The sequence below is a fragment of the Orycteropus afer genome, unplaced genomic scaffold, assembly GCF_000298275.1.
Source record: "Orycteropus afer afer isolate SDZICR_OR568_19922 unplaced genomic scaffold, OryAfe1.0 scaffold00373, whole genome shotgun sequence".
NCBI lineage: Eukaryota > Metazoa > Chordata > Mammalia > Tubulidentata > Orycteropodidae > Orycteropus > Orycteropus afer.
Window position 1 is genome coordinate 3,156,579 of NW_006921960.1, and position 25,026 is coordinate 3,181,604.

Consider the following 25,026-nt stretch of genomic DNA (forward strand, 5'->3'; position numbering starts at 1 on the left):
TCCAAATCTCTTGGCATAACTGAGTGAGTGCCTCCAATGGGGCATCTGTTTGTTGAAATATCTCAATCGGTATGCCATCAATTCCCGGAGCCTTGTTAAAGTACTTATAGAAGATATAAATAATCAACATTAAGCTCCTCATTAACATTTTTTTTTAGTTACAACAAAATATAAGTTAAATGTGTCAGTTTATATTTCTTAGATGTTTTCACAGCTACCAATTCAGAAAAAAGTGAAGAAAAGGTGAATAAACTTTCATGTCAGAATACCACAGGTTCACAAAAGGCCTAAGACCGTGGGACTTGCAGGAAGGACAACATAAACATCTTGTTTTTAATGAAGAATCCAGCAAGTTAGAACCTACACATTCAGCTTAAAAGACACCGAATTACGATTTGGAAATAAAGTCCTAACTCCTGTTATGGTGGAAGGGTGAGAAGTGGTTTCTGAAAATGTGTTAACCAAAAACCAAACTCACTGCTGTGGAGTCAGTTCTGACGCATAGCGACCCCTCCTTGGGTTCCCCAGGCAGTATCACTACAGAAGTAGATTGCCCAAACTTCCTTCCGAGGAGTGGCTGGTGGATTTGAACCGCCAGCCTTCTGGTTAGCAGTCAAATGCCTTAGGCACTACGCTACCAGAGCTGCTAAAAATGTGTTAGAAAACTTCTTTCACAAAGTTTTTACAATTCTTTTAAATTTCAAAAAATATCAATATACAGTACTAAAAAAAAAACAAAAAAAAACGTCACTGCTGTCGAGTCGACTCGACTCATAGCGTACTACCAATCAGAAATATGTCGAAATCTTTATGCAACATTACAACATAAACCAAATCTGGTGTCCTCGAGTCAATTCCACTCACAGCGACCCCATGTGTGTCAGAGTAGAACTGTGCTCTATAAGGTTTTCAACTCCTGCTTTTTTAAAAGCCTCTTTCTGAAAAAATTAGTCGGGCCCCTGAACGCTGAATCACCCAGAACCAATTAATCAATGGCAGCTGGTTACGCTGTTTCAAATAAGAGAAGTTTGTCACAGCCGGACTTGGGTGTGTACTGCCATGTCTGTCCACACGTTTCCTACATTCTGTCCCCTCCTCTTTCCCCTGAAGAGGGATCTTTCTGTATCCAAGTCCGCATAAACCCAGACATCAGTAAATATTATACCCTTAAACTAACTCACCTGTACTTACAACGTGCACTCGTGGCAGATAAACCGGTCGAACTGTCAGTATGCGGCAGTAGAGGTTTCAGAGTGATGGCTTTGGTGTGGGGGGGACAGATTTCCCTCCAGCGCTACAGGCAATGAATTCATCAGAAAGCGACCGACTTCCCTCCCTAAACTCGGGGTCTTCGGAGTTTGGTGGCGTAGACTGATGACGTACAGCCGCCCCTTCCCTTCCCTGTACAGCGCCTCTGCCAAAGCAACTGCGGTCGCCAACCCGCCCCCTTCCGGGCGCCATTGAGAGAGTGGCGGTAGCCCGGCGCCTGTTGTCCGGCCTTGCTGGGACCGATGCCCTCTAGTGGCTCAGTGTCTAGAAACCGCCAAAGAGGACGAGCCATGACATCTCGGGGCTTTGAGGGTAAGGGTCGTTCAGCTCTTCAGGGAGGGACGCGGTTGACGAGTACGTCTGTGGCGCCACCGCGCGGACAACGGAATATTACTGGGCAAGGAGAGTCGGAGTACGGGGAGAGAGGAGGAAACGGAATGGGCGGTGCGGGATTGGGCTCTTGGAAAGGATTGTGGAAAACACTACGTTTCCCAGAAGCCTGTGTTCCTGCAGTGGGTGGAAAGGGGAACCGGAAATTGGAGTGTACGGTGGGGGTCAGGCGCCTTCTCTGAACTCGAATTCCCAGGCTGCACAGCCCCCGGCGGCTGCGCGCGCATTTTGGGCGCGGGCTGTGTGGGTAGCGTTGTGCCACTGTTAGAGCAGTACTCGATTTCCCAGGGTCCCGCCGCGGGAGTCTGCGGCGGGCAGGCGCGCGGGAGCCACCAAGGGAGGAGACGGACGCGACGGCCCAGGCTTCTGGGCTCTGGTCTTCGTCTTTTTTCACCTCTCCTCTGTTGGCTGCTGCGGCCCCTGCCACGGCCGACATGGCGGCAGTGTTGCAGCAAGTCCTGGAGCGCACGGAGCTGAACAAGTTACCTAAGTCCGTCCAGAACAAACTTGAAAAGTTCCTTGCTGATCAACAATCGGAGATCGATGGCCTTAAGGGGCGGCACGAAAAATTCAAGGTGGAGAGCGGTAAGTGAAACGTATTTTCCGCCTTTGTTCTCAGTTCTTCTAGTATTTTTCCCTTTGCTAGCTCACATTTTTTCTACGACCCTGAGTAGTAGCATCGTTTTCCGTGCTGCCTAGGAACCCTCGGCCTGTTCTTTCTTACTCCTTTCACAGTTTGATAAGGACTTTTCTTTTTTTAATCTTAATTTGCACTTAGTTCCATTGTTGTGTGTGTGACTGTTTTGGTTTCTTTATACCAGACTTGCCTCAGATGGCGACTTTTATCTATCTTTATTTTCCCTTTCATTATCTTCTAAGCTTAGAATACCTAACCTGTTTCCTTTATTTTCTAGTTGCCTGCATTCGAGGTCCTTCCTCTGATCACTTCATGCCCTAGTTCTTGGTGTGTGTGCCACTGTGTGGTTCAACTAGATAGTGACAAAAATGGTTTAGGTGAATAACGGTGCTAGAAACGTAGTGCATGTGCAGTAGATAAGTTTAATACAATAGTTTCTCTCTAAAATTTGGAGTTTAATAGAAAGTAAAGACCTGTTTATAAGTAACTTTGGTAGACCCTCAAATAAGGACGCCTTAGGACAGTTGTGACTTGACCAACCTTGAAGGTTAGGAAATTTTTTACAATTGGTAAAATACAACCTTTCTGTCTTGTGTCTTAGTTTACCATTTGGGGGAGTTTGTACTTTTTTGTTGTTGTTAAGTGGCAAATTCTGAATACATTTTTGCTTTGAAGAAGTATAATTATCAAGCAGAATTGATGTTGAAAATTAGGCGGCACTCTGAATCCCAAAGCTGAACGAAGTATGCTGCATTCTGTTCATTAAGTCCACAATGAAGATTGCCTCTCTGCTTCGTACTTGATATTATGCTAAACCAGATTCAGTCTCTTGGGAAATACACATTTTTATTTTTACATGAATTTAGTAATATAATACTCTAGTAATCTACACTAATAGCTTCTCAAGTATTATTTTGGTTATTGTAAAGCAAACCTTGTAAAGCAAAGCTAAACAGTTTTTTCACATGTGTATATATTTTTGTTTATTTTTTTAATTCTGCCTTATGCCAAATGGTCTACTGATATCTAGAGAAAATTGTTAAAATAAATAAGGCATATTGAAGATGTTCATAAATTGTAGAACCACTTTATGCCTTATTTTCTCTTCTCATACAAGTCAGTTGTAAATGTTAGATGAAGCTCTTTCCATTGCTTGGTCTGTTTATCTTGAGTCAAATTTTCCATTTGGGATACAATTTCAATACTGTATATCTTTTACAGTATTCTGAATTTTAAAATTAAAGTTGGCAGTGTTGACAACATGTATACGTGTATGGTTGATTTTATTTTTTTCTTTTCTGTAGAACAACAGTACTTCGAGATAGAGAAGAGGCTTTCCCACAGTCAGGAAAGACTGGTGAATGAAACCCGAGACTGCCAAAACTTGCGGCTTGAACTAGAAAAACTCAGTAAGTATTGAATGACACATTAATAAGTATTCTTAGAATATTGAGATTTTCAAACCCTTCTACTATGCTTTGAAAATATTTATTTCCTGAATGTGGAAATACAGATTACTATCATTGTTTTCAGGAGCTCTGGTAGCGTAATGCCTAAGGCACTTGACTACCAACCAGAAGGCTGGCGGTTCAAACCCACCAGCCACTCTACAGAGGGAAGGTTGGGCAATCTACTTCCGTAGTGATAACTCCTTGGAAGCCCAAGTAAGGGTTGCTATGAGTTGGGTCAGACTCAACGGTATATAACAACAACGAATTATTTTTTTCACTTGGGATTTTTTATTTTTTCCACACAGGGTAAAGACTTTACAAGAGCATAGGGCTAATGGTCAGGAGGCCTGGATTCTAATTTTAACTTTGCTATTAAAAGTTATTTTATAAATTACATCACTGTCTTACTATTACTGTAAAATACCTAGATCTGCAAGTCCATCTACTTAACATAGCCTTATAGAGCAATTGTGATAGTTTGAAAGCATTTTGAAAAGGCTAAAGGATTAAGCAACTGAAAAAGAGAATAATTTTTTTTTATGTTGAATAAAGTCTGTTAATTCAATTTTAGCACATTTATGGTTTTTGTGTCTGTGTATGTAGAAATCCACAGAGCAAATGAAAGGGTTTTGGTACTGGACCTTGGCCATCGTGTTCATTAAAATGATTTCCAAGCAATGCTGGAGAGTCTAGCACATTTATGTTTTAATTCTGTGAGTGAATCTCAGGATGATATTTCTTCTTTAAAGCTCAGTTCTTGTGAAAGCTATTTTCCTTTTTGGGTTTCTTACCGTTATTTTCTAGACAGTTCACAGTATCTTAGTTAAAGTTCCTGACAGATCTTGGGAGGATGATGTGCCATATGCTTTTTATATACAATTGAAAAAAGCAATTGTTAACATCTTTCTGAAAGAGTAGACACTACTGTTTTAGATATTGCTAGATTTTATTTAGGTTGTTGGGGAAGGAAAATAGGTAGCTAATAATCAAGGAACAGGTTAAAATAACCTTACCTGTTAGCAGGTCCATGCTGTTATCTATTTGTCAGAGTTGTAACATTTTTTTTGCTGCTTTTGCAACTATTGAGAATACCTCATTTTAAAGATGTGTGTGTGTGTGTGTGTGTGTGTGTGTATAAAATCACATGTGTACATCTGAGATATAAATACTGAGTAGATTTGGGTCATCATCTGTTCATAGTGTTATCTTCAGCAGTGGTGTTAAAGAATTTCAGAAAAATGCCTCTGGTTACATATTATGAGAGCTGGAAAAAGAGAAAGCTAGGGCTATAACTGGCTTGATGAAGGCAGATACAATGCCTCCCTTGGAGTGTAGAATTATATTTGTATTTTTAATTTAGAGCTCAGATCTGTAAGGCTGGAAAGCAAAAAAACAGCTTTAAAACAAAATAGAAAATTTTAGTGAATAGTTTTTTTAGGTAAGCCAGTTGTATACACAGCGTAGTGCCTAAGGCACTTGACTGCTAACCAGAAGGCTGGCGGTTCAAACCCAGCAGCCACTCCTCGGAAGGAAGATGGGGCAATCTACTTCCGTAGTGATACTGCCTTGGAAACCCAAGAAGGGGTTGCTATGAGTTGGGTCTGACGCGACGGCACGTAACGACAAACAACGTACATGTAAGTTAAGATTGAAAGTAGTAATGTATCTGTTCATTCAGTTGCCAGCACATACCATATATATGGTTTAGCAGAAGAACATTTTTAAAAATATATTCTTCCTAATTTTTTGTGTATGTTTAGAAAGTAAACCGTGTAAGGGAAGATAACCCGTAATGAATGGAGATTGAGGAATTGATCATTTCAAAATCAAAAGGTTGATGGTTCAACCTCATCAGCTGCTTTGGGAAAAGTATTTGGCAGTCTGCTTCCCTAAAGAAAGTCTTCAGAACCCCATGGGGCAGTTCTACTCTGTCTTTTAGGGTTGCTATGAGTCAAATCGACTCAACAGCAATGGATTTGGTTTGGTGTATGTAAATCACTGTTTTATAGTTTGATTTAGAGGATGCCATTGAAAATTAAGGAATTTTCTGATTGCATGTGCTCTTTCCTGTAAGTGTTGCCAAGAATTGTCACAAATGCCCCTTTTTGAGACAAGGTAGCACATTTCAGATTTTGATCTAGGAATGTAGCGAATTTTGAAATGTGATTTTGTAAAACTCAGTCTTTTGCAGCCTCAGATTCCTCATTTTTAAAATGTCTTTTGGTGTCTGTTATTGTAATTCCTATGCTAATGTGTGTATGTTCATAAAATTTCTCTTATCCAGACAATCAACTGAAGGCACTAACTGAGAAAAACAAAGAACTTGAAATTACTCACGATCGTAATATTGCCATTCAGGTAAAAGTATTATTCATGTGGATAAAGCTAATTATAAATATAATACTTGAGGAAGTATGTGTTTATCAGTTATTTAGTCAATGCGAAGATGAAGCATCTTACTAGGAAAATTTCCTAACAAAAACATACATTTTTTTAATTGGATCTTTATATATTTTATTGATTGGGCATTCCTCTTAACCATTAGAGTATATTGCTACTAGATATAAAAACAATTTACCTTTAGCCTGTAGTCCTTGGGTTGTGATATTTTTGAATTCTCACGAAAAGTAAAGTACTGTAGAGCTTCACATAGGATGGAATTTTGAGGATCCATCTCTCTGCCTACGTATCTGCTTATCTACCTTTGTTTCTCTTGGTAGTTATCCACTGAGTGCTTACTATGGTCCAGTTGTTGTTCCAGGTCTTTTTATGTCGTTGGAATTTAGATGATTTCCACAGCAATAGCCATTTCTTTTAAGCAGTGATAAAAATAACGTTAGGGATTGCAAGAATTGCTGAGCAATTTCTTTAATAATGTAGTTACATCAAGAAAGCTAGACTCTTAAAATTTACATTTGATTTGAAAGTAAAAGATTTCATATTGAATTAAAAGTAATTTCTTTAAATCTATAAAAGGAAGACTCACTAGATGTACAAACTCCATAATATACTTAGAAATACCTTGTAAAAGAGATAAGTACTTACATAAGGAAAATTCAGATACTTTACTGAAAGCTACAGAAGTGTCCCTTAATAAAACCAGAGGTACATATAGCATATTCCTTGATGGGAAGAGTTTCCAAATTAATGTGTTGATTTAATGTATTTTGACTATACCCAAGTAAGATAAGTTAAATTGGATGCTGTAAGTTCTAAAGGTGATTGGAAAAAATAAACAGGAGGTAATCAATTGGATAATTTTGGAAAACTACCCTCTTAAAAGTATTTGCCTAGCCTCCTATTACAATGCTTTGTAAAGTATGATTATTAAAGCATGTAGAAATTTGTATAAGACCATTTAAAAAAAAACAAACTCACTGCCATTGCATCGGATCTGACTCATAGCGACCCCTCCTTGGGTTTCCAAGGTGGTATCTCTGTGGAATAGATTGCTCAATCTTCCTTCCAAGGAGTGGCTGGTGGGTTTGAAGTGCCAGCCTTCTGGTTAGCAGTCAAATGCCTTAGGCACTTGACTTGCCACCAGAGCTCCCGTGTAAGACCATAGAGAACAATAAAACTATATAATGAAGAAATAAACCCTGTATACAGGATCTTAACTTTTTTTGGAGGGGTATGGATGGGTGGTCACAAATTGTGAATCAACTAAAACTAGGTCTATATTTTGGTAACATAGCATGCACGTGCACACATAAATATTTGCCGTTTTAGGATTTCTTTAGCTTGGAATCCACAAACACTTGAATTCTATATTTCAAAGTAAAGTAAAAGTAACTCAAAGCAATTTCAGATGTTTAGATTTATTTTTACCAATTATATTTGAGCAATTGGCTGATGAGAAGTATGGATTAGAATATCAAGACAGACCTTGACCTTAGTCTTGTTGTTGTTGTTATGTGCCGTCGAATTGGACCCGATTCAGCAATCCCTTCTTGGGTTTCCGAGGCAGTATCACTATGGTAGTAGATTGCCCAACCTTCCTTTTGAGGAGTGTGGGGGCTGGGGTTGAACCGCCAGCCTTCTCGTTAGCATTCAAGTTCCTTAGGCACTATACTACCTGACCTCACTCTATTCCAGATAATTTCTAGTTGGATCAGATTATTAAAATATGAAGTATTAACATGAAACAGAAAATAATATGACTTATTTGACTCCTGACTGAGAAAGGATTTCTAAACATAAATACAGTGTTAAAACTAAATGATAGTGATACTTTATCCAGTAAAAGCTTTAGGCTCTCCATTTAAAAACTAAAATGCAAATAAATGATTTAAAAAGTTTTTTTTCATTTCATTTTGCCTCAGTAACGTAATAACTGCTTTCAAATCATAAAATAATTCAAGGGGGAAATAGGAAAAGAAAACACGTGTGTAGGTACATATGTATACATGTATATGTGTGTATATACGTTTATATATATATTCATATATGTGTAAGTATCAGAGAGAAAGCTGTACAAATGACCAGTGGCAATATAAAAGTTGTTTTACAGAACTTTTAATTAGAAAGATGTGGGGGGTGGGGGCAGAAGATGCTATTCCCCTCCCTACCTTAACATCAGTTTCTTTTTCTCTCTCCTTTGCTTTCTTCCTTATATTCATTCCTTTTGTAATAATTTTCACTTCTGACATGGTTGACTTGAGACTCGCACTTATGACTGAAATGCATAAAATTCTACTGTTTTGCTGAAAAGCAATTTGAAAATATGTATTACGATTATTTTAAGTAATTTCATTTCTAAGAATCTTTTTTGAGAAGTAAGTAGAACCAAGTTGTAAATCCAGTGGTAGTTGTTGAAATGTTACAAGAAAAAAATTAAAAGCAAATCAAATATTTTATAGACATGTTTAAGTAATTAGAACATTTCCATACAATCAGAGGAACATGGGACAAATTTGTATGAGTCAGAGTAATTAGAAAAATCCAGAGTATGAACACAAGTGTTGGGATTATGGGTAATTTTTAAGGTTTCGATATATAAGATATATGAAAAAGAATAACCATTTTTAAATGGAAGTAATGTAAACTAAAGTGCCAATTTTGTATTCTAATTCCTGTATTGATTGACTCACTCGGTTTTCTTATTTAAATTTGTTACCTTTATTCTTTTCTATGACAGAGCCAATTTACAAGAACAAAGGAAGAATTAGAAGCTGAGAAAAGAGACTTAATTAGAACCAATGAGAGACTATCTCAAGAACTTGAATATTTAACAGGTGTGAAGAATAAACATCACTAAGAAGTGCTTTAGTCTCCAGCCTCTTTCCTTCCTTTCTCTCCTAGAAGTGTTAGAGGTTAATCCTAGTTCATTTCTGTTGCTGATGTTTCTATACTGATAGTTCAAGATAGAGTTCAGAATAATCTATTTATTATTTCCTACTGAAGTGCACAAATGAAAAACTCACCTCAAGTAATTTTTATATCAAGGCTTACATGTAGTATATATATGTATACACACACATATTATTATTACAGTATTATTTGTAATAACAAATTGGAAGTAATTTGAATGTTCAGTTGTAAAGGTTGAATTCCTTTATTTTATACAAACACACTTCTTATCCATAAGCATTCAATATAAAACCCAAAAAGATAGACCATGTTTAAAAATGGATAGACTGAAAGGGGTTAGGAATTAGAAATAAAAAATAAGTAAATATAGGATATAATAAACCCAGAATGTACTATACAGTACATCTGATGTATTCAGGTGAACATGAGTTTTAAGTATTAGAGCTAATGAGATCAAGTTCTCCTTGGTTCCTTTTAACAAAATTCTTGAAAATTATAGAAGAAAAAGAGAAGAATTTTCAGATATTTATGTTGCTATACAATAACATTTAATTAAGTAACTACTTCCAGTCATAGAAAGAGTTACATCAGAGTATTTGTTAATGTTTTTCAGCTAGTAAGTAGGTAAAATTAGAGGAATTTTTTTCATAAAAACCTAGATGTTAGGGAATATAAAGAAAATTAAACATGTATACTCTGTTTTGAGGTGAAGGTTTTTATGTGCATCATTGACTTTTTAACTTAACTTTGTTGTTGTTGTTGTTATGTGTCATCGAGTCGGCCCCGACTCATAGCGATTTCTAAAAACTTCAGTAGATCTTAGGGTATATATCAGGAAAATTAGGGTTGATGTTGAATGTTTAGCTTAAGTTGCTGTGTTTAAAATAACCAATATTGTTAATTTGCTTGCCTGAGTCCATGAATTTACTTGATTTTTAACCTATTGGTTAACATTAAATTGTTGATTAAGTATGGCATAAACAAGTTAAAATAGAATTGAGAACTACTTTGTATTAAATGTTTTTATTTCTAGAGACAACATTATTGATGTTTGTGTCCACAAAGTCCTAATTACTCACTATTTTCAAATTCTAGAGGATGTTAAACGTTTAAATGAAAAGCTTAAAGACAGCAATACAACAAAGGGTGAACTTCAGTTAAAATTAGATGAACTTCAAGCTTCTGATGTTTCTGTTAAGGTAAGTGACAAATGATTCCTGATTCACAAAATACTGTTTTTGAGCAAAACTTAACTAAATTAAATTTTAAATATACATAGGTTATTAAATATCTGTTAATGTAGGTAAAAGCTATGTTTTATTTTTATTGTCAGAGACTGGCATATTAGGCCACTTTTAATTGAACTTTTTTGGTTATGAAATTTATTTTGTTTTTCTTATCCTGCTGTTTTTTCCTGGTAGTCAGGAATCAATGAATATATACACTTATATTTTAAAATGGAATTCTGCTTGTGTCTCTTATCTATAGACAGCCTTTTTGAATGCCCATATGGAATGACTATAAGCTTTATTTTCTTGGCTTTCTTTAGTATCGAGAGAAACGTTTGGAGCAAGAGAAAGAATTACTACATAATCAAAATACATGGCTGAATACAGAGTTAAAAACCAAAACCGATGAACTTCTTGCCCTTGGCAGAGAAAAAGGAAATGAGATCCTAGAGCTTAAATGTAATCTGGAAAACAAAAAAGAAGAGGTAAATATAGTAAAATTATATTTTTTCCATATAGGGTACAGCTTATTTATGTGTTCCAGTTTATTAAAAATTTATTCAGTGGTCTCAAGTGTATGATAAGATCAGGGGTGAAATATTAAGGACTTAACTCATGTTAATGTTTAGCCCAAGAAACCAAAACTGCATTAAATAAAAAAATTATGATATTCTTTGATGAATCTTGGTACTACCATATGATGTATTTTTCCTAAGACATATGTTTAAGAAACAGTAATAAGTTTTTGTGAGCTAAATCCAGACTCACTGTTCCATGAGTTTCATTTTCCTAAATGTACATGTTTTATGTAATTTTTCTCCCCCGAAGGGGTTGTTTTGCTTTTGCTTGTCAGCATACACTTCATATCAAATTAATTTCGGTTTACATCACATATTCCCCTACTCTGCATTATGTTTCCAGGTTTCTAGAATGGAAGAACAGATGAATGGCTTGAAAACATCAAATGAGCATCTTCAGAAGCATGTAGAGGATCTGTTGACCAAATTGAAAGAGGTATAGATACTCACTTGTACAAAAATATTACAGCATTTATGAAGCTGATTACAGAATGGTGTCAAGTTTTAAATTGTACCAGGTACCATAACACTGCCAGACTAAATGTAGCTAGGCTAAAATGGCTAAAATCAGAAATAGCAGTTACATGCTGTATCCAGAACACACTATCTAAAAAAATCAGTATGGGTTAATTTTAATATCACTTAACTATTCTGTTTAAAATAAAACTATGATTAATATTTTACCCATCAAGTGGTACATCTTTGTCTGATTTTAAAAATTTTAGTGTTCTAATCTCTTTCTCCTACATTACAAAATAGATTTTTTTTTATCTTAGCGTGTGATAAAAATTTTAAATTTTGTTCAAACTAGGCTGCTATAATTGGGTTATTTTTTCAGGCCAAGGAACAGCAGGCCAATATGGAAGAGAAATTCCACAATGAATTGAATGCTCATATAAAACTCTCTAACTTGTACAAGGTAAATCTTACATCACATACTTGATATCCTAATCTTGCATTAATGGCTATGAAGTAAACCTTTAAGCTTAACTTTTAGAGTGCTGCTGATGACTCAGAAGCAAAAAGCAATGAACTGACCCGGGCAGTGGATGAACTACACAAACTTTTGAAAGAAGCTGGTGAAGGTGAGGGTTTACAATTATGGGAAATACTATCTTGTTATTCAGTGGAAGGTCACTTTTTTCTTTACATTTGTGTGTAGATTGTTGGATTTAGAGGTCAAACTAACATTTATGAGGGACAAAATTGACATGGATAAAAGAGCTTTTAAGAAACTCAATTGTATATTCAGCAAATACTGTATTTGGAAATATAGTTATTTGTTTCTTTCATCTAATAGCCTTATGTATATATGATTTTCTGATTTCTTATGGGAAAATTTCTTTAATTTTTGAAACATTTACTTAGATTAGTGCATTTGGATTTATAGCTTGTACATATTAAATCAAGTAAGTCTTAATTTTTGTATATTATCAATAGGGTATTGCAAAGTTCTCGATGTCCATAAATTCTTGCTTTTTGTGTAGTATAAGGTAGTTATGCATGGTTTCATCCATTCATTTTCTTTACTTCAGGCTAAACATCAAAATTGAAACCAAAGATCTTCCTAGAGCAACTTTGTTTTACGATTTGACTTTCCTTTATCTTCCCCTTTGGGTAAAAAGCATCAAGAGGGGAAACGTACTTACCAAGCAAGGGCACTTGAGGAGTTCTAAGTACAGGGAGTTTTCAGTTGGTAACTGTCAGCCACAGCCTTTTTAGAATTTAATGTCTCCTGAAGGGAAAAAATAATGAATATTGTTCTATGTTTTATAAGTTGCAAGATCATAATTATGTGTTTGGTATTCTGCCTTTAAAAATTCTTTAGCCAACAAAGCAATACAAGATCATCTTCTAGAGGTGGAAGAATCTAAAGATCAAATGGAAAAAGAAATGGTTGAGAAAATAAGAAAATTGGAGAAAGAACTGGAGAATGCAAATGACCTGCTTTCTGCCACAAAACGTAAAGGTATGCACAATAGATGCTTATTAATGGTTTGAAATATTAAGACTTCTCTATGTAGTAGTCGTTTAATTTAACTAATAGTGTTTTTGTTATGCTGTGATTGGGGTAATCCCATTAAGTTATATCATTGAAATGTGTTTTTTACTTTAAAATTAATATCCTTAGCTGTATATGTACTGGATTGTCAGTTATTAGTACTAGTGGGGCACACAAAATTGTATGCCAGTTTCCAGGATAGTCTTAAGGGTAATTACTACATGATTTTTAGGATTTGATTGTGTTATATGACTATTGAATGTCTCATTTTAAAATCTTCATAAGAGTTAATATGTATTGTACAGTAGAGGTCACTTAACCTTTTACTATCTTGAAAAACAATAGTGGGTTTTAATTGGCAGTTTCATAAAAATATGCTAAATTTGTGTGTATGGCACAGGAGCCATTTTATCTGAAGAAGAACTTGCAGCCATGTCTCCTACTGCAGCAGCTGTAGCTAAGATAGTGAAACCTGGCATGAAATTAACTGAGGTAAGGATGATATTAAATCTTGCTATTATTTTTCTGAACAGTAGTGTTCAGATCTCTCTGAAACCTTAATCCTCAGAAAAAATATTCTTAAATCATCTGATGAGTAATGTATCACTCTAGGAAAGGCTTTCTTGATTCATGAATCTGTAGAGCATATAAGAAACACATTCATCTTGTATAACAGCTGAAGAATGTTTATGATGAAGCTAGAGTGGCAACATACTTCTTTGGTGCTTAGATCTGAAAAGATACCTCTTCTACTTTCAGCTGTATAATGCTTATGTGGAAACACAGGATCAGTTGCTTTTGGAGAAACTAGAGAACAAAAGAATTAATAAGTATCTAGATGAAATAGTGAAAGAAGTTGAAGCCAAAGCACCGATTTTGAAACGCCAGCGAGAAGAGTATGAACGTGCACAGAAAGCTGTGGCAAGTTTATCTGTTAAACTTGAACAAGCTATGAAGGTTGGTTCCATTCCTAAATTTTAATTGGAAAAAATACAAATGAGAGATTATTTATTAGCTAATTTCTTAAGTATTTCAGTTAGAAAAAGCCAAATAGGCTTTTTCTGTGATATGATAATTTTAGTTTGAAGCCTCTCATTGCATTGTTAAATAGCTCAAATCACAAAAAGTTCTGTTTTTTGTCACTTAAAATGAAGAGAACCTTTTACATTTTTGAAGCTATTTATTATGTTATCCTTAGGTTTTCTAGTGGAAAATAGTCAAAACACCTTTGCCAATTTTCAAATTAAAATAATCTTTCTTTCTAATAGAATTATCCCAAATTTAGCATGTTATTCTTTGTCAAATAGTTGTGATATTCTGTCTAGAAATAATACATTGTTTGACCACAAGACTCCTGTTTTTAAATTCTTTCACAATTTGGCAAATTTTTACATGCATTATTGTTTTACTGTTTCTTTGCATTTTAGAAGTGCCAAAAAAATTTGTAAAAAGTAATAAATTTTAAGATTACTTTTTAATAGCTACTTTAAACAAATTTTATTTATAAAATCAATTTGTGTCTTATTCCAAAGTGAAATTTATTTCTGTCTTTCTTTCTCTTTGAAGAAGATAGTAGCTTCTTTTAATTCAGAATTAAACCTCTACTGCTATTGTGGATTGTAATTTACAGGTCATCCTAAATTCAAGTGTTTGTATCTAATGGACTCTTCCTCCTGAATCAAAGGAATTCAAATGATGTTTCCCTGGCTGGGAGTATTGGCTTTTTGACAGCATTCCTCCCCCAATGTGGTTTAAAAAGAAGCCCCTTGTATCCAATTAGGTCTTCTTTGGTTTCTTATTGTTACCACTTGGGTTTAGTTGCTGCTAGAGTACAGATTCTTACATCATTCCCAAATGATTTATTTTAAGTTAAATTTCCAAGTACATTAGAGAAGTATTTCCTTTTTAGATTCTCCTTGTAGGGAGATAGTGAGGTCGAAAGCAGTTAGGTAACAGTAGCTGTTAATTGTAGAAAAAAGCTGTTTACTTCTTCATTGAGTATACAGTAACAGTAATAATAAAAATCTTATTTTTTTTCCCCCGTGACTGCTGAGAAATGTAATTTCTGCATCTTTATAGCTGAACCTTCTGTCCTTAGCATATCATGTCCCCTGCAGTCTAGTTCTTTTCATGTTCATTTGTTAGGAAGGATCTTATGGTTTCATGACCAAGTTGCTTCCTTCCTTGTCGTCATACTCCAATTTTATCTCAGTAGATTTGTACATTTCAAATGCTACGTTTAAATAGCTTTTCTTTCATGAATGTTTGCCTCCTTCATTTTTTTCATATTTTTGTTTCTACTGAAATTGGGTTAGGTATACCTTTAGGGCAGTGTCCTGAAAGATACTTGAATGCCAGGATAAATATGCCATAGTGCCTAAGGCATAACTGCTAACCAGAAGGCTGGCGGTTCAAATCTACCAGCCACTCTTCGGAAGGGAGACTGGGCAATCTGCTTTTATAGTGATGCCACCTCAGAAACCCATGAGGGGTCGCTATGAGTTGGATCCGACTTGATAGCAGAGTTTGGTTTTGGTTTGGCCTTTGACTTGTAGTATTGGAACATTTATGTGAAAACAACACATTAAGGTATAAAAGAGCGTGAATTTCAAATAAAACTTTATAGATTACAGAGAGAACTTTATGCTTGTAGCCTTCTCTTTAAAACTTTACCTCTAAATCGCCCCATGATATTGTTCATGTGACACTTTGCAAAGTGCTACATAATCTATAATTTTATTTTTAACAGCCTTATGACATTGGCTGCTGCCAATGTCTTAAATAATTCTGATGCCTTCTTTATAAAGCAAGTCTTTAATGACTCTTACCTCATGTTTGTTACTTGCCTGTTTTTTACTTCTTATATGTGTTTTCAGATGACCTGTGTAATAGTGGTTATTAACAGCAGTTTAGTCCTATGTTTTTGTCTCATGGACGAAACTCTTGAGGGTATTTCTGAGATGTCAATTAATAATATGCTATGAATTTGGTGTGGCTATAAGATTTTAATTGACAATGAATGGGATAAGGGTAAGAGCTAAATTCCCTCTGATTTTCATTTGATGATGGGCAGGATTTGTGATATTAAGGAATATGTATGTTCATATTTATGTAGAATAATATCTCTGTTTTAGAAGCTACTATGTTATATAAAATGTTTTCAGTTTAAGAGCTGATTTCTGTGATATGTGAGCACTGTGCTTTTGTTATTCCTAGATGAGTCATTTAAAATTCTATTTAAATTTACATTTTAAAGGAGATTCAGCGATTGAGGGAGGACACTGATAAAGCAAATAAACATTCTTCTGTGCTTGAAAGAGATAATCAAAGAATGGAAATACAAATAAAAGATCTTTCACAGCAGGTTAGAATTTTTTTTCCGTTTGGTATATTTTGATTTTTAGACTGCCTGCCCAGTAACAATGTCACACTGTCTTTACAACTTATGACTCTTGTTAAGTAAATTTATATATGAGTTTCTAAAATAGAATTACCACATAAGAGATTCTAATATACTATAGCACAGTTGTACCCCTGATTTTTTCATAGAATCTGCCTTTTCCACCTTTTTTCCTTAAAATGTTTGATAAATTTTCAAATTATAGGTGCTAGATTTAATAAATAATTCTAAGGTGAATAAAAATCTTTTCCCCTACACTGTCCCTGACCGTAACCAAGTTAACAGACTTGCATAACCTTCCACCGCTTTTTAATATGCATGATACACAGAGCACATGCTAACATATTTCATAGTCATTTGTTTTTATGGAAATAAAATCATACTATATGCATTACCCATCCTCTTGCTTTTTTTTTACTTAACAAGCACTAAATGCAGATCTGTTGCATTTATATTTTTCCCCCTGGTTTTTATGAGTATGCATACATATATACACGCAAATAATATACGTACCTAAAAATTTCATATAAATGGCATTGGATTCTTGCTTTTTACGTAAAACTTTATTTTCCACACTCTCTCCCTGCCCTGCCATACAATACATACATAAGTGCACACACAAGTTAGAAAATATTTCTATGTGGGTTTTATATTTGGTCATTATCTTACAAAAGTGGCGCCCTGTTTCTGGAGTTATAATTTGGCCACTTTCTAAAAAGGTTTTATTACACTCTTGCTGAGAAATTAAAAATACCATCACTTCGTAAAAATTTTCTTTGATAATATAAATTATGGTGGCATCGTACCTAGGGTATTTTGACTGCTAGCCAGAAGCTGGAGGTTCAAACCAACCAGCCATTCTTCGGAAGGAAGACTGAGCAATGGGCAGTCTACTTCCATAGAGATACTGCCTCAGAAACCCAAGAAGGTCACTATGAGTCAGAATCAACTTGATAGCAGTGAGTTTTTAGTTTTTGGGTTTTTTTAAATGATAAAGCTTGATGCTTTGTTTTTTATGGTAGTAATTTCAAGTAATGCAAATGAGATTATTTTAAGTCATATTTTCTTTTCAATAATTCAACATTATGTGTACATTTAGTTTCACTCTCCATTTACCATGCCCAACCCTAACCCAGTCTCCTCCCCTCCCTGCTCAGTAACCCTCCCTCTGTGCCCCTCATAGTTATACATTCCTGTTTGTCCTGCATTTCCTCCATGTGAACGTTGCCCCTCTGGTACCCCGAGATCGATTGCTCCAACAGATGCATTACCAAGAGTATGTGGGTGCATCGCCCTGGGTTGAGTGGTCTGCGTGTATATCTTGTTTACTTTTGGGCTAAGAGGTAGGCCTTGGAAGTGAGCTTTATTCCAGGTCTAGAATGTATCCCAGGACCATAGTATTGGGGGTCTCATCAGACTCCATCTGACCAGTAATTCTGGTCATTATTGAGTTTTTGGATATTGTTCCATGTTTCTTCTCCCACTCTATCCAGGATCTCCAGATTCGATCCTTTCCTGAGTGATGGGCATTTGTAGCCAGGCACCATCTAGTTCTTCTGGTCTCGAGGGCCATTGTGTCCTAGGGCTGATTGCTTCCAAATGCCCTTTTTTTTTTTTGGTTTTTGCACTCTTCTTCACTTCTGATGCTAGGAGACCATTAGGTGCATCTTAGATGACCACTTGAAAAAGCTTTTAAGACCCCAGTTGCTACTCACCAAAGTAGGATGAGGAACAAGGCTTTTATGTGTTTTGTTGTGCCAATTGAGTCTGGTGTCCCCCAGTACTATGGTCCTGGGATGGTAGATCCATTGGATCTCTCTCCCACAGTGTCTGGTGTCCACAAGGGATTACTCTATGTCTGTCTTCTCTTGTTTCTGAAGGGATTGCAGGTATTTTGTATCACTGGTATCTGTGCAAGATTAACCTCAGCTGAATCTATTCTTGGTCTAGATATACTCCTGTTCACTGGCCCCCATCTTATCCTCTCAGGTGTTTATGTGTTTTTTCTGTAGCCTGGTGTTTGGTGTTAATGGTAATGCAGTATTGTGAGCACACTGGTTGGTATTAGCATCTATCGTCTGTCTCTTATGTGCACAATTCTGTGTCCTCCCTTTTCCTAATGTTATCATGGTGGTCACAGACTCTTTCCATACATCCCTCCCCTTACCCATGTCAGTATGTGGGCCCCAGCTAGCCCCAAATTAATCCTTCTCCTGGAGTCTCTTAAGTGATATTTTAATTTTAACGTTTCTATTCTAAACATCTTCAGAATTAAAGCTAGTGCTACTTTGTAACATGTTAAAATTTTAAATTCTTATTTTTAGATTAGAGTGCTTTTGATGGAACTTGAAGAAGCAAGGGGTAACCATGTCATTCGTGATGAGGAAGTAAGCTCTGCTGATATAAGTAGTTCGTCTGAAGTAATATCACAGCATCTAGTATCTTACAGAAATATTGAAGAGCTTCAACAGCAAAATCAGCGTCTCTTAGTGGCTCTTAGGGAACTTGGGGAAACTAGAGAAAGAGAAGAACAAGAAACAACTTCATCCAAGTAAGCAGTTGACTACCTCGGTTTGTTCAATAAGCATTGAATACTGGTTATGCATTCTAAACTCTCCTGGATAATGGGACATAGTTATTTCAAAGAGGAAAAACAAAAATTGAGCAATATATGAACAAGATAATTCTCTCAGGGGCCTCCGTTTATGGGTGAGGTGGGCAAGAATTGGATTATTTTAGTGCAGTGTGATTAGTGCTGTAATAGGAAAAAGCATGCTCTATAAAGGAGCACCTTTATAGTGGTGAAGAAGCTAGCCAGGAGAAGTTTAGGAAGAAGATCCTAAACTCGGTGAAGAAGCTAGCCAGGAGAAGTTTAGGAAGAAGATCCTAAACTCGGTGAAGAAGCTAGCCAGGAGAAGTTTAGGAAGAAGATCCAAAACTGAGTAGTAAAAGATATATATATTATAGGAATTACCCAAGCAAAGTAAAGATAATTTGTTTGGTGCTAGTGGAGGAGGAATGGCTATGAAAGAGAGCAAGAAGATTGAAGCTTGGACTAAGTAGAATTGTTTCTATTTTTTGCAAACAAGTACTATCAGATGGCATTGGTGACTGCCTGAGTCCTATATGGTAGAAGTTTGACATGTGATTCCTAAAATACTAGCAGAAGAAGAAAAAGAGAGATGAAAATTGTATGTTTAATATTAAATGATACATGCTTAGTTAATTTACAGGAGAAATTATAATCACCTAACAATCTTAGAATTAGGAAATACACTGAGTTTGTTTCCTGCAGAATCACCGAGCTTCAGCTTAAACTTGAGAGCTCCCTCATTGAATTGGAACAACTCCGTGAATCACGACATCATCAGATGCAGCTCGTTGATTCTATAGTTCGTCAGCGTGACATGTACCGTATTTTGTTGTCACAGACAACAGGAGTTGTCATTCCATTACAAGGTGGGTATTTATATGCTATCTTAAAAGATTCCAAGTATGTTAAGGAAATATTTCTGAAAAGTGTATTAGAAAATTGATTTTGCTACCTAAGTAATAACTACTGAATTATGGTTGCTTCGATTTGATTGCCATATTTCATTGAATATAAGATGTCATAAATTCTAAGACACCTATCATTTTATGTAAAACCAAGAAGAAATTCTTCAGTTTAAAAGAAGTACCTCTCAGACCATTGTGGTATTTATTTTGGTTTGTTTAGTTTTAACATTTAATCTGCAAACATTAAAGTATCTTTAATCAAAAAACAAAAACATTGTTAATAGGTGGTTTAGTATATTCCTTGTTTTATAACTCCCATCATCTTAAGATTTCATTTCAAGAAGTCTAGTTTGTTGATTTTAGTAATGCTATCATTAAATAGGCATGTTAGATTAAAGCTAATTTATGAAAGCCAGCAGTGCATCTACAGTCTTTTTACTTTCTAAAAGCTTCAAATTTAGATGATACATCTCTTGTGTCAACTCCAAAACGTGCAAGTACATCACAGACGGTTTCCACTCCTGCTCCAGTACCTGTTATTGAGTCAGCAGAGGCTTTAGAAGCTAAGGCTGCCCTTAAACAGGTAAAGATTCCATCTTTATCTTTGAGTTAGGTTCTTAGAGAACATAATCTCATCTTATAACACTTAATATTTAGTTACAGGAAATTTTTGAGAACTACAAAAAAGAAAAGACAGATAATGAAAAGATACAAAATGAGCAGCTTGAGAAGCTTCAAGAACAAGTTACAGATTTGCGATCGCAAAACACCAAAATTTCTACCCAGCTAGATTTTGCTTCCAAACGGTAAATTCCCTTTTATTCAAAGGCTAATATAGTTTAGATATTATATGTCAAAAAAAAAGTTGCTCTTTTTGACCTCTTAAGTTAAGAATGTTGTGGACAGGGGAAATAAAAGTGGATTAAAATGTCCTTGAATGGACAATTACAAGGTCAAAAGAAATGATAAGGTTTAATTTATAATAGCGTTGCTTTTTTTCTGAACCATGTTTTAGGAATAGAGGTTGAATACTGGTTAATGGTTCCACTGGGAATTGCTCAAGGGGCTTATATAGTAACTTAAAAATTTGAAGTTTAGATTGTTGGTTTTCCTTCCTGAGATTGAAGGGCCTGGGCCTACTGTTTGCTTAGGTTTTAAATTATTTATAACTGCACTAGCAGATGAGAAAAATGGGAGCAAATTTCATTCAGCCTTTCTATTCTAGGTAGAAAAGTGGGCTGTGTAGTTAATTTGGGGGAAATTCACTCTTTTGGTCACTTAAATAATGTAATTTCATTCCATTGATATTTAGCATTAGATTCATTAAATTCTTGTTTAGCAAACTTAACAAAGTAGATTTTTAGAGTATATGGTAGAACAGTGCTTTTGTAGGGATTACTTACAAAAGCATTCAAACCATTTGTTGTGTGTGAGAAAGATGAGCCAGTCTACTTCCATATTTACAGCCTCAGAAACCCTAAGGGTTGCTGCAAGTTGGAATTGAGTCGATGGCAGTGGATTTGATATTTTTGCTTTTATTGTAAAGATTTAGCAGGCAGTTACCCCTATACATATAGCAGTTTCATACTCCCAAATCAGATCCATCTTTTTTGTATGCTAATAACTCCTTAGTCTAAACCTCCAACTAAGATGAAGGATTGCAGAAGTGAGATCACTCCAACTAAGATGAAGAATTGGCAAAAATCTGTCACTGGCATGTCATAAATTTCTTACATTGGGTACTTTGTTGTGATCAAGGATGCATTATCAATACTGCAAATAAAGATTAGTATTTGATAGTATTAACATTACCTTGACTAGGATTAGAAGTTTTTTAAATGTATAAGATTAAAAAATTATTCATCATGAAATATGTACTTATATGGAACTTTAATTTAGCCTCTACATTGAAAATTTAGAAGAAAGAGTAGAAATTTTATGTTACTACACAGGACACTTTTTCATATTAATCACAAAATTGATCATCTGCTGTTGTCTAGTTCTTCAAGGAACTAAGCTGGGATATAGTATTTCAGTTGTTTAAAGAATTATTTTTCTTTTATGTAAGATATGAAATGCTACAAGATAACGTTGAAGGATATCGCCGAGAAATAACATCCCTACATGAGAGAAATCAGAAACTGACTGCAACAACTCAGAAACAGGAACAGATCATCAATACTATGACTCAGGATTTGAGAGGAGCCAATGAAAAGCTAGCTGTTGCAGAAGTGAGATCAGCCCCTCATCTGGCTTGTATATACATTGCTTCTGACATTTCATTTTTAGTTGTTACCATTGGCCCTCTGTATCCATGGGTTCAGCATCCACAGATTCAGCTAAACCAAAGATTGAAAATACTCAGTGTAACAAAAAACAATTGTGTGGTCAAAGCAATCATTCATAGGCTAAGAGGGAGTGTGAAGTGCTATTTACATTGTATTGAATATTATCTAGGGATTATTTAAATTACATGTGGGAGGATGTTTGTAGATTATATGTGAATATGCAAATACTTTGCCATTTTATATAAGGGACGTACCTGATCAACCGGACATTATCTGCAGGCGGGCTGAGTCTTGGACCCAATCTACACACCCCCAAACCAAGGGATGACTGTACTTTATATTTACTGATTGGTGTAACTTAGACATGTGAGAGATTTGTGGATTGCAGCTTTTTATTATATGTTTCCAAATAGTGCATTAATGGCCTAATTGTTTCTGTTAAGATTGAAGAGGGAAAGAAGTTCATTTTTCTTGCTAAAGCATGATTTCCTTACAAATCTTCCATTTCAGAATAAGTCAGTATTTCTATAGTTATAACAAAGGCAAATGAATATTTTATCTATTTTTGTTCATTTTTAATAAAAGACAGTATAAAAATTACTTTAATACTGTATTTCTGAATTTCAACTTAAATATTGAAATAATATTTCTACGTGAATACTGAATTTTGTGATTTTTATATATTAGTTACTTTTAAAGTTCTTTCTTGTATCTTTTTTTAATCATTTTCTGTGAAATAGATAGTTTTTCCTCATTTAACTTATTTGAGGAATTGAAGTTCAGGAGCTAAGTAGTTTGCTCATTTTTGGACAGTGATGCAATTAAGGGTTGGATGAGGCATGAAACTCTTGGTTGAGACATGAAACTAATTCTGTTGACTGTATTTCAATTTTATTATGTTCATTCCCCATTGTAGGGAGTGGACATCAGTATTTGTTTTAACCAATGAATGACTTTTAGGATTGTTTTATATAACTTGTCATAAGTAATATGAAAACTTTGAAGACATTGATAAATTTTAAAGTACTCTCCCAGAGTTCTTGTATTCTTTATGAACAAAAAAATTTAATTTAAAATAGACTAGTCAGCACTTTCAAACAGATATTTAAAAACCAGGCTTGGATTGTAAAACTTGCGTAATAGAACATTATACAGTTAAGACTGTAGTATGGATATGCTTTTTTTTTGTTGTTCACCATTTTAGATTTTTTTTTTTCTTACCTGATTATTGTAAAGTCTGGATTGTTAGAGAAAAGGATACTGTGTGATTGTGGTAATAAGAATTTTTTCCTTTAATCTATTGGTATTCCCAATAATTTTTGCTTCATATTTCAATGTGAAACGAAGAGTTATATTTCTTTATATACTGAAGAGAGATTGTCTCTAATTAGCATTAAGATGTGTGGTAATGAGATAATTGTTTTAATCTTACATTGTATTGTTACATTTGCTGACTTTTTTTTCCCCACCTCTGTTTGCCTGAAGGTAAGAGCGGAAAATTTGAAGAAGGAAAAGGAAATGCTTAAATTGTCAGAAGTCCGTCTTTCTCAGCAGAGGGAGTCTTTATTAGCTGAACAAAGAGGGCAAAACTTGTTGCTAACTAATCTGCAAACAATTCAGGTAATGAAAAAAAGGAATATGTGGAGGAAAAATTATCTAAGTTTAAATAGTTTTATCATTGTATCCTTTAGCAAATTTGTTAACTGTTCCTTTTGTTATATTTTGAGTTTTTAGACATTTTGTTGTTCTGAATAAAAATTAGAAGAGAATTGTTTGAAACCATGCAATTGGCAATTTTTATCGAGTCTATATGTACAGGTTCTTGTATAGCTTAACTAGTTATAACCTTGAGTCTTTGATTTTTATGTTTCTTTAACTCCAAGAATTCTGAGTGACTATTACAATGTTTCTTTTTTCCCCCCTAACAGATAGATGTTTTAACATGAAAAATGCTAACTTTCTTGATAAGTATTCTAGATCTTAATTTTAATCATGTGGAAATGAGTTGTATTCACCTTTAGCCTTTTATTTTATTTGTATTGCTTTGTTCACTTTTTCCTTAAACACAAACACAAATCTTGTGTTGTCTTTAGGGGATTCTAGAGCGATCTGAAACAGAAACCAAACAAAGGCTTAGTAGCCAGATAGAAAAACTGGAGCATGAGATAAGTCATTTAAAGAAGAAGTTGGAAAATGAGGTGGAGCAAAGGCATACACTTACGCGAAATTTAGATGTAAGTCTGTCAGAGTTCTGAATTTCTATTTCATTTATGTGTCTCTATTTCATTAATATAGGTATGGACATACGGTCTCAAGTTAAAATAGTTTGGAGAGGCTTCTTACAAAACTAAATTTTCCATACCTTTTTGTGTGCCTTGTAATTTTGAATTCAGTACCAAGGCATTTGAATGCTAACCACAAGGCTAGCAGTTCAAACCCACGAGCCACTTCTCAGAAGGAAGGTTGGGCATTCTACTTCCGTAGTGATACACCTTGGAAACCCAAGGAGGAGTTGCTGTGAGTCAGATCTGACTCGACAGCTGTGAGTTTATGAATTTTACCTTGTGGGGTGCTGGATATTTTTATATTACAATTCTGGATCTTTGTTCTGGGATGCACCAAAGTTACTTAGAAATGTTTCTCTTCTTTCAAATCTTTCTTTTTATGATTTATTAGGTAGAAACAGAGCAGTGCTCAGTCTGGATTTCATTACTGAGATCAGACTTTCTTGAGACCTGTACTAAATTTCCTATGAATTACAAGTTTTCTAGTCTGACTGCTAACTCCTGAGAACAGACACTATTAAGAACTCGTGAGTGCCAGGCACTGTTCACTTTAATCCCTTTGGATAGTTCTTTTCTTGGTCTGAGATAGTCTCACATGCATGTACTGATCAGTACTCTGCTGAATAATTAAGGGGCATTCTCTGCAGATCTCCAGGGTTCTCTTATCTTTGTACCCTGTCATGTCTAGT

The 25,026-nt window shown here is 35.1% G+C and overlaps 1 protein-coding gene across 1 annotated transcript in view; it reads left to right on the top strand.

Moving 5' to 3' along the window:
* Nucleotides 1-1,511: 1,511 nt before the first annotated feature.
* TPR (translocated promoter region, nuclear basket protein) overlaps nucleotides 1,512-25,026 on the top strand; it is a 91,298-nt gene continuing 67,783 nt past the window's right edge. The window contains exons 1-21 of the mRNA XM_007953143.1: nucleotides 1,512-1,581; nucleotides 1,948-2,244; nucleotides 3,601-3,705; nucleotides 6,032-6,105; nucleotides 8,885-8,981; nucleotides 10,153-10,256; nucleotides 10,607-10,771; nucleotides 11,208-11,300; nucleotides 11,703-11,783; nucleotides 11,862-11,949; nucleotides 12,693-12,833; nucleotides 13,267-13,358; nucleotides 13,626-13,823; nucleotides 16,123-16,230; nucleotides 18,591-18,817; nucleotides 19,562-19,725; nucleotides 20,214-20,347; nucleotides 20,422-20,570; nucleotides 21,833-21,995; nucleotides 23,538-23,672; nucleotides 24,146-24,286. Coding sequence (XP_007951334.1) covers nucleotides 1,512-1,581; nucleotides 1,948-2,244; nucleotides 3,601-3,705; nucleotides 6,032-6,105; nucleotides 8,885-8,981; nucleotides 10,153-10,256; nucleotides 10,607-10,771; nucleotides 11,208-11,300; nucleotides 11,703-11,783; nucleotides 11,862-11,949; nucleotides 12,693-12,833; nucleotides 13,267-13,358; nucleotides 13,626-13,823; nucleotides 16,123-16,230; nucleotides 18,591-18,817; nucleotides 19,562-19,725; nucleotides 20,214-20,347; nucleotides 20,422-20,570; nucleotides 21,833-21,995; nucleotides 23,538-23,672; nucleotides 24,146-24,286 — 2,826 coding nt within the window. The remainder of the gene's footprint in view (nucleotides 1,582-1,947; nucleotides 2,245-3,600; nucleotides 3,706-6,031; nucleotides 6,106-8,884; nucleotides 8,982-10,152; nucleotides 10,257-10,606; nucleotides 10,772-11,207; nucleotides 11,301-11,702; nucleotides 11,784-11,861; nucleotides 11,950-12,692; nucleotides 12,834-13,266; nucleotides 13,359-13,625; nucleotides 13,824-16,122; nucleotides 16,231-18,590; nucleotides 18,818-19,561; nucleotides 19,726-20,213; nucleotides 20,348-20,421; nucleotides 20,571-21,832; nucleotides 21,996-23,537; nucleotides 23,673-24,145; nucleotides 24,287-25,026) is intronic.